The sequence below is a fragment of the Gekko japonicus genome, unplaced genomic scaffold, assembly GCF_001447785.1.
Source record: "Gekko japonicus isolate JY-2015 unplaced genomic scaffold, Gekko_japonicus_V1.1 scaffold394, whole genome shotgun sequence".
NCBI lineage: Eukaryota > Metazoa > Chordata > Lepidosauria > Squamata > Gekkonidae > Gekko > Gekko japonicus.
The window spans coordinates 553968-564018 of NW_015173135.1; the positions used below are offsets into that span (position 1 = coordinate 553968).

The following is a 10051-nucleotide window of genomic DNA, read 5'->3' on the forward strand; positions in this document are numbered from 1 at the left end:
CCGCTTGTGATTCATCCAGGCCAGCATTTCGCATGATGTACTCTGCATATATATTAAATAAGCAAGGTGACAATATACATCCTTGTCGTACTCCTTTTCCTATGCTAAACCAATCAGTTGTTCCATATCCGGTTCTAACTGTTGCTTCTTGACCCTTATACAGGTTTCTCAAGAGACATGTGAGGTGGTCTGGTACTCCCATCTCTTTAAGGACCTGCCATAGTTTGTTGTGATCCACACAGTCAAAGGCTTTAGCATAGTCAATGAAGCAGAAATAGATCTTTTTCTGGTACTCTCTTGCTTTCTCCATAACACAGCCAATGTTGGCAATTTGATCTCTAGTTCCTCTACCTCTTCGAAACCCAGCTTGTACTTCTGGCAGTTCTCTATCCACGTGCTGTTGAAGCCTAGCTTGTAGGATCTTGAGCATGACCTTGCTAGCGTGCGATATGAGTGCAATTGTGTGATAGTTTGAACATTCCTTGGCATTGCCCTTCTTTGGGATTGGAATGTATACTGACCTTTTCCAATCCTGTGGCCACTATTGTGTTTTCCAAATTTGAGCAAATTGAATGCAGCACTTTAACAGCATCATCTTTTAAGACTTTTATAGGGATTTAAATATCCCTGTATACTTTTAAAAACATTTATATTTTTCTGCAAACATGGGGACTGCCCCAAGTTTGCTGGAAGATCTGTTTACCCTCCATGTGACCCAGATCCATGGAAATAAGTATCCGCACACAGAGGGGACCTTGGGAATTAGATATATAGATGGGTCTGAAAGCACAATAAGCGTGGCCTGATGTATATCTTTATTTCTATGTTTTAATTATTCAGGATATTGTGTCGTCCCGTCCCCCCCGGAGTGTCTTAAAGTACAAATTGGAAAAATAATACAGAGATTTGGAAGGTCTCCTCATACAGTCCTCTCAGTCAGTGGACGCCATGTAGACACAGTTAAACTGTACAGGTTTCCAATCGCTTTAGTAAATGTAAAGGTAAAGGTTTCCTCTGCTTGAAAGCCAGTCAAATCCGACTCTAGGGATGCGGTGCTCATCTCTGTTTCCAAGCCGAAGAGCCAGCGCTGTCCAAAGACATTTCCATGGTCATGTGGCTAGCATGACTAGACGCCAAGGCTCACAGAACGCTGTTACCTTCCCACCGAAGCGGTACCTATTTATCTACTTGCAATTTCTTGCTTTCGAACTGCTAGGTTGGCAGGAGTTGGGACCAGAGACGGGAGCTCACTCAGTCTTGCGGCACTCGGGTCTCAGACTGCTGAACTACTGACCTTCCAGTCTGCAGTTCAGCGTCTTAATCATTTGAGCCACCGCAGCCCCTTTCCAATCACTTTACCTTGTGTAAATTGTGAGTCAGTGCAGCAAGTAGCTGCCACCACATACAACATTCAACCCAGGAAGAATGTTCAGCAGTCCACTGCAAACACCCTCTTTTCCAAAGTATGACTGGAATAGTAATAACAGCAACAGCAACCTTGAAGGGAGGCGGGGGGTTACATTTTTCGAGCAATTCAACATTTTATATTTGGGTGGTGGGAAAATGTCATTTCCATGCACCAGATGCATTTACTGGGAGATCATCAACAGAATCCAGCCCCACAGATAATGGCAGGCATGTCTTCCTGCTTACCCTGCCCAAGACACCTCTGTTTAAAGAGGATGACACCAATTTTGAACACATATTTGCCTTATTGTACCTACCAGTGATACAGATTTGCCTGTCCCCTTTATAAGCTTCATGGGTGCTTTGCCTTTGCAAAAGTGCAGACCTGTTGTAAACTTATGAAATATTATCACTTTGTAACCTTCAGCTGCTATGCTATGCATATGTTTACCTCTGAGTATGTCCCTCTGCACTGAGTTGGGCTTGCTTCTAACACACAACTGATTCTATGCATATTTACTCAGAGCTCCTTATTTTATGTAATAGCATTGAAAAGGAGAAAAAAAAACATTCCCTTGTCCTTGTTACTCACCAGATGTTTCAGAGGCCAAAGCTAAAAACCTGCTGGTGTTTTCAGCCTCTTCAGTAGCCACTGAGAAACTTTGAGATGTCATAGACTGTAAAAAGACAACACAACCAAAGAAAATATATGATAAAAATGAGGAAGCTGGGGTTGAACAAGCAATGTCAGGTTTTCACGCTGTATCCTTATTCCTGTATGACATGCACAGCCTTTTGGACATTTGATGCTCTAGATCTTGGGATCACAACTTACTTCTGTGCAAAGTTTATATTTTGTACATGTAATTGGGCTAGCAACAAAGAATGGAGCTGTCAAATTTTCTACTAGATCCTGGTATTACACCAAACAGCACTTGAGTAACAATAATACCGTGCAAAAGGGGATGATAGATAGAATGGAATAAATGCTACAAAACAAAATGGTGTACATAGGTTTAGCACTAAACATGGGTTTAGTGTGGTTCATGCCAGTGGAGCACCTGGGACTCACTATCATAACAAATTATGGTCCAAGACTGTAGATTCTGCAGATAAAGTCAGTACTAGACTCCAAGCCAACAGGCAATCCAGTGTTCATCAAATTCAGTTACAGATCATGATATTCATTCACAAAATGACTTCAAAATTAAATCATAAATTTTAGCTGCTTCATTGGTTCTGATCTGGGTCAGAAGGTGGGATATAAATCTTCTAAATAAATGAATAAAATCAATTTCTAACCTGAAGTTCTTCCCACAGTTTTGTTCTCATCTCTTTCCCTTGTTTTTTAACTGCTTTTTCTTGAGATTGTTTGTTTGCCAATATCTGGTCCAACCTTTTCATCTTCTCTATGGCTTGTTGGATGAGACAGTCTACCTTGCTCTCTTTAGAGTCTTCCAGCTTAACTGTCAAATGGAAAATTAAAATAAAACCCGATGTTGATATAGTTTATTGGCCAATAGAACAAGCTGTGATTTAGAAGGCACCAAGTTCAAATCTCATCTCTGCCATGAGCTCACTTGATAGCTTTAGTCAAGGCTCATTCCAAAGGGGGGTTGGCCATCCCATCTGCCTACTCAGACTCATTTTCCTGTAGAAAAAGACCAAGATCCAAGAAATGCAAGAAAAGAATACAGTGTCAGCTTCATTTTGGCGATGAAACTAATCTCTTCTTCTCTTATCTTTGTTCTGCACAGCAGATATCTAGGAACAATGGCAGTCATCCATCAGCCTTCCAGACCCTAAAACTCAACTCTGGAAACAGGTTCTGAGAAACAAGGTATCCAGGTTCAACTATGACTTTTCTCTTTGCCCCCCTCCCATAGAAAAAGAAGCGTTTTCCTAGATTTTGAAATAACGTTTTTCATTCTTTGTATGATTAGTGTTGATTTCCTAGTTTATAGTAATCCTTCCAAACATACACACAAGCAATTTGTGCCTACAGTCTCCCCCTGTGTGTGTGTGTGCTGCCAAGCTGCTTTCCAACTTATGCAACCCTATGAATTAATGTCCTCCAAAACATCCTATCGTTAACAGCCTTCCTTGAGTCTTGCAAACTGAGGGCCATGGCTTCCTTTATAGAGTTAATTCATTTCATGTTGGGTCCTCCTCTTTTCCTGCTGCCTTCAACTTTGCCTAGCATTATTGTCTGTTCCACTGAGTCCCGTCTTCTCATAATGTGACCAAAATACAATCGCCTCAGTTTAGTCATTTTAGCTTCTAGGGAGAGTTCCCCCTAGCCATTCTGAAAACAAGAATACCTCTATGTAATTTAGCTTGTTTATCCTGAGGAACATTGCTGCAGCTGGAAAGCTTGCTTTCTGCACCGTCATCTTCAGAATCGGCTGAACCTGAAATATAGGTTGGAAAGCTGAAGCCATTCATGGAATCAACATCACTGTTATAATTTGAAACACCTGTTAAAATGTATATAAAAACATTATGTTATTGCTGCACTGCACAGAAAAGACATAATAACGTAAGACTAGGACACAGACTGAAGGACGGGGTAAGGTTCTGCGTTACATTCTGTCAAAAATCTGTGCAACCTCAAACACGTCACTTAAAGCACCATCCGAAAAACACTTTCCTGGGAGTTAGCACTACTGAATAGACTTGAGTGGGATTCTAAGTAGACTTGCTTAGGACTGATTTCTTAATTACATGCATTGATGCATACTGCCTCCCTGTCTGTACTTCACAGAAGAGTGGGGCTGCCACCTTTTTCTGACAGAGTTTTTGTTCCTTTGGTCATCAGTCGACAGGCTAAAATTTAGAGGAGGAGGAGAGTGGATTTATACCCCACCCTTCACTACCCAAGGGAGACTCAGAGCGGCTTACATTCCCTTTCCCTTCCCCTCCCCACAATAGACACCCTGTGGGGTAGGTGGGGCCAGGAGAGCTCTCTCAAGAACAACCCTTGAGAGAACAGCTCTGAAAGAACTTATGACTGACCCAAGGTCACACTGGAAGCTGCATGTGGAGGAGTGGGGAATCAAACCTGTTTCTCCCAGATTAGAGTCCATGCTCTTAACCACTAAACCAAACTGGCTCTCAAAAATAGGTAAAACTTTCCCAGCATGGAGATGCAGTAATGGGAAAAAGATTCACCTACTTAATTTCTGTCATGTAGCAGTTTAAAGCCTACAGCCCTGCCACAAAATAAGCCATATCCTCCTAGTGCAGGAGAGGCATCAAATATACCAACTGGAAATTCTAGAAACAATGCCCTAATGAACAATGTAAACAAAAGATTTGCATATTGCCCAGTCAATATGTATGTATATTGTCCAAATGATGCTAGAAATGGTGCACATCTTGATGGCAAAATCATTTCTAGTATTTAACCTAAGTCTCCTGTTAAACACTATGCATGTTTACTAGTCACTATGTGAAATGCAAGCAGTGGAGGATATGAGGATTTCACACACTTATTCAGAGAGTTCAACAAGAGGATAGGCATAATTACCAGCAATGTATGGAATACCCTGTTTTGCTATATATGCACATTTTCCCAACTTTATTTGGAGACTGTGCACATTGAGTAGACAATATAAGAAATCCTCTGCTTATGCTATTCACTTGTGTACATTTCCCACAATGTCTAGTTAATCTCCACATTCTTGGTTCAATTTACATTAATCCTTCTGTACATACACATATGCAATTTGTGCCTAAAGATCCCCTCACTTGCTTCCTTAACCAATAAGTGCTAAATGGATAGATATCTAAAGCCACATTACTTAACTTAGAAGGATGCCCCATGGAACAAAGTGGAACTTAGTTCTGAATAGGGATGGGCACAAACCAGCTCACAAATGAAAGTTCTTGACAAATTTTGGCAGGTTTGTGAAGAGAAGTTTGTGGCAGGTCAACTGGCATGAACTTTCTATGAACTTTCAAGCTGTTCATGGAGGTTTGTGCCAGTTTGTGAATGGATACGTTTTCAGAAAGACTGTCTCTACTCAAACAAAATGTTTACCAAATGTCAAAACAACGGGGGGGGGGCAGAATTCTCCAGCTTTGGAAACACTGTTGTCAGTTTCAAACTAGTCATGCCAATTTCAAGAGGGTCCCCCCCCTTGCCAGTGTTCCTTTCTTGCACAGAGCTTGCAAAAAAAACCCCTCCCATTGCTTGCATTTGTGGCTCTGTGCTTTGAGATCAGGCCTTTTAAACTTGCAATGCCAGTGGCACTGGGTTCTGCTGGGCACTCTGTACATTGTACTGGTTCTACTGGGCCTGCAAAAATGCCCCCCTTGCTTGGATTGTGATTGAGCTGGCATTGCCACACTGGCACTGGGTTCTGCTGGGCACTAGTACATTGCACTGGTTCTGCTGAACTTGCAAAAGTGCCACCCTTCAGTTTTTACTGCAGAAATTCTCTGGTTTCACCTTAGTCCTGTTGAGTTTGCACTGCCACAGTGGTACTGGTTCTGCTAGGAATACTGCACTGATTCTGCTGGGCTTGCAAAAACACCCCCACCTTCAGTTTCTACTGCAGAGATTCTCTGGGACTTTGATTCTGTTCTGCTGGGCTTCTATTATCCTTGCTTCTTTGCTGTTTTTTTCTCCTCCATTGAAAACAATGGAGAATGGGGACACATTCTTGGGGGGGGTGAGTAACTTAGACCTCGTAAATCCAATCCTCACCAAACCTGGAGGGCAGGTAGAGGAGAGTAAACTGGAGATTCCCTGTGAGTTTGGTTTCTCTAGCTTGCACAGGATCCATTCTATAAATTCCTGAACCTCCTGAACCTGCACCTGACATTTCCCCTGAAAATACTTCCCTGAGTGCACCTCATTTGGAAGGCTGTAACTTGGACCCCATATATTCAATCTTCACCAAATGTTGAGGGCAGGTAGAGGAGAGCCAGCCGGAGATCCTCTGTGAGTTTAGTTTCTCTAGCATGGGGGGGGGGTGTTCTACCGCATCACAAACCTCACCAGTTTGTTTAGCCCTTAAAAATTTGTGATGGTTTGAGGTTCACAAACTGGACATGCCATGGGCGTCAACATGGCAAATGGGGTTCAATGTAGCCAAGTGCAAGGTGATGCACATTGGAGCCAAAAATCCTCAATATAAATACACGTTGATGGGGTCTGAACTGGCAGAGACTGATCAAGAGAGATCTTGGAGTTGTAGTAGATAACTCACTGAAAATGTCGAGACAGTGTGTGACTGCAATAAAGAAGGCCAATGCTATGCTGGGGATTATTAGGAAGGGTATTGTAAACAGATCAGCCAATATCATAATGCCGCTATATAAATCAATGGTGCGACCTCATCTGGAATTCTGGTCACCACACCTTAAAAAGGATATTATAGCTTTGGAAAAAGTGCAGAAAAGAGCAACTCGAATGATAAAAGGGTTGGAAGACTTTCCCTATGGGGAAAAGTTAAGGCGCTTAGGGCTCTTTAGCTTGGAAAAACGACGACTGAGGGGTGACATGATTGAGGTTTATAAGATTATGCATGGGAAAGAGCAGGTAGAGAAAGAGGTACTTTTCTCCCTTTCTCACAATACAAGAACTCGTGGGCACTCCATGAAATTGCTGAGCGGTCGGGTTAGAACGGATAAAAGGAAGTACTTCTTCACCCAAAGAGTGATTAACACTTGGAATTCACTGCCACAGGAAGTGGTGGCAGCTACAAGCATGGACAACTTCAAAAGGGAATTAGATAAGCATATGGAGCAGAGGTCCATCAGTGGCTATTAGCCACAAGGTATAGATAGGGACTCCGGGGCAAGTGATGCTCTGTCATCTTGGTGCTTGGGGGGGGGGTCAACAGTGGGATGGCTTCTAATGTCCTGGCCCCACTGGTGGACCTCCTGATGGCACTGGTATTTCTGGCCACTGTGGGATACAGAGTGTTGGACTGGATGGGCCTTTGGCCTGATCCAACATTGGCATCTCTTATGTTCTTATGTTTAAACCACGAACCGAACCAAACCATATTTTCCCAGTTCGTGCCCATCCTTAGTTCTGAATAATTATGTGAAGGATTACTCTAAGGGGTACGTGGGGACCAGGTAATGATGGGTGGAGATGGGGCTGGGAAGCAGGTGCATGCTACAAGATCTGTTTCGGAGAGCATTGGAATCTCACTCAGCATTCATCGCTTCCAGCACCTGTTGTTTCTCCCTTACTATCTTGTTCCTTCACCTCTTTCTCATTATGTTCAAAGATCTTGCTGTGCTTCTCTAAAGAATAAGAACTGCAGCAATACTATCTCACACCTTGCTCTGTACTGCCTCAGTTCTAGCTAGACATGAGGCTTCATAGATACATTTCATAGCTGAGCACATTCCTCAGAGGCCTAGCAGTTTCTCACTGCCCATTTCCAGGGACTAGTGATAGTATAAAATAGTTTCATTGTTCAGAACTGCTGTTATGAATAAACCACCCCCTTTATGATTAACTCAGCACAGTACTCATTACGTGCAGGTACAGACTTACCAAGTGAAAGACATATCTAAATAAATAACATTCTATACTACTGTGTCAATTGGCTCGATGTCTAGAAACCTCATGAAGGGATTAAGGGAGTAAAAAAAATAGAGTGGAACTTACCATGATGGTCTCTCTATCATGTATATAATAAATTGCTTTATTAGAATTGTATTACTATGTACGCAGGTGAAATCATATTAGAAACAACAGAAGAAACCCCAAAGTGCAAAATTCTGTTTTATATATTGATTCACCCGGTGAAATGTACTCTGTCATTCTCTTTTCTCTACAGTCACGGACCTTCTCAGCTGAGACTCTATAAAGCTGATGACAGAGTTTTCTCTAGTAGTTTATTTACTTTACAATCTATAATATTGAGTCTTTCTATCCTAGGGATATAAGTATAGTTAACTTTCATACCTGTCACCTGAATTGTATTTTGTATCAACTGCTGGAAAGTACAGATTGTTTTTTCTTCAGATATTTCACCTGAAGTATTCATTGTTTTGGTTTCATATTCCTTTTCATTTTCATCATCATTTTCTTTTAAACCATCTTCTGTGGGAATATTGTAAAGATCATGGGAACATTCCTAGAAATGAATGTATCAATTGAAAGTTTCAGCAATCATGTCTTTTTTTTTTTTAATTATGGTTTACCACAATCTGGAATCATTAATAAAACTCAAACTATAATGTTATGTTTGATGCAAAGTTCTGTCAGCTCCTCAGATTGTAAGAAAGATGTGATGTATTTAATGGATAATTTTGTAGACTTGTAAATAAGCATTTGCATGATCGCTTGTGATGACTAAAATTGCTTCTAGGAAGGAAAGCTTTTCAGGGATTGGTTCTCTTTCTTCTGTGCCATAAATGTGCAGAGAGTGTGGTCTAAAAATATTTGTGGCCTTATCTACAAGTCTGTTTTGTGCATGGCCAAAAGGGGGTGGGGCAGGACCACAGAAAAAATACAGATAAGTCTCAAGCTAGTACCAAAATAAATAAAATTAAAAGGCTTATTCATACAATGTAAATGAGTAAAAAAGCAATCCTAAGCAGGTCTACTCAGAACCCTAATCAGGTCTAGCCAATGGGGCTTATTCCCAAGAAAGCGTTCTTAGGATTGTACCATAAATGATGGTAAAGACTATCCCTTGTGAAAAGATTTCAAGAAAGTTGCTCTATTAGTCAAATGCCTCTAAGGAAGTCTCTTTTTTTGTCAAAATATATTGGCATTTTATATTGCTAAAAAAATCATAATGGTGAAGAGTACCAGTTTGAGGCTTCTCTCTCTTTTTCACATAGGCAAGTCCTGGCAAAAGGAATGGTACATAATAGATACATGTACAGCAAAAGTACATGAACATAAGAAACAAGCACCAAAGAGGGATTTTCTTGGCTTCTATGTCACAGGTGTGAGCATAATTCCATGTGTCAATAGCAAATCACAACAAAAAAGAATGTCTCATAGAAACTTTAGCAAAACAATACAGTGGTCATACCTTAGGAATGTCTGGGTCTGGTGTTAAAAACTCCAAGGATGCACTTAAAGCTTTGCTTCTGTGATTAATTCTTGAGTTAGAAGACGGCCTTGCAATTTCATCTAGGCTTCCTTTTGTGATATCCATTGTAATCTTAAGTAATCATACAAACAAAACACAAGATATATGGCATACACACAAATACACACACACTAAACAAGTTCTAGACTCTTGCCACCTGGTCATCCATCTACCCTCTTCCCCGCAGGGGTTTATTAAATGGAGACACAGTTTACACAGTCAATTGGAAGCAACTGAAGATTAGTTAAGGGTCTACTTTCCCATATTAATTTAGGAAGAATATGGATTTGCTAATCTGGCCAGAGCTGTACTTTTAATGAAACAATTGCTTGATGATCTTATCCCAAGAATAATTTGCAATCCATATTTATTGGATTTCAACACTCAACACAGTTTGGTAGTTTTAGAACAGTGGTTCCCAAAGTGGGTGGTACCACCCACTGGATATGTATGTGTGGGGGAGGTTGCCTGGGGGCACTAAGAGGCAAGAGGGTAGCGGGGGGGTGCTAGTGGTGGGTGGAATCTGGTGGAAACTATAAGAAATGGTAGTAAATACACCACCAGAGCTC

The 10051-nt window shown here is 41.2% G+C and overlaps 1 protein-coding gene across 1 annotated transcript in view; it reads right to left on the minus strand.

Annotated features, from left to right (window-relative positions):
* Nucleotides 1-9548, minus strand: part of FSIP1 (fibrous sheath interacting protein 1) — a 135648-nt gene extending 126100 nt beyond the window's left edge. The window contains exons 1-6 of the mRNA XM_015422182.1: nt 9423-9548; nt 8342-8513; nt 7618-7671; nt 3729-3884; nt 2710-2873; nt 2000-2084 (exon numbers count right to left, since the gene is read on the minus strand). Of these exons, the coding sequence (XP_015277668.1) occupies nt 2000-2084; nt 2710-2873; nt 3729-3884; nt 7618-7671; nt 8342-8513; nt 9423-9548 (757 nt within the window). The remainder of the gene's footprint in view (nt 1-1999; nt 2085-2709; nt 2874-3728; nt 3885-7617; nt 7672-8341; nt 8514-9422) is intronic.
* Nucleotides 9549-10051: the final 503 nt, after the last annotated feature.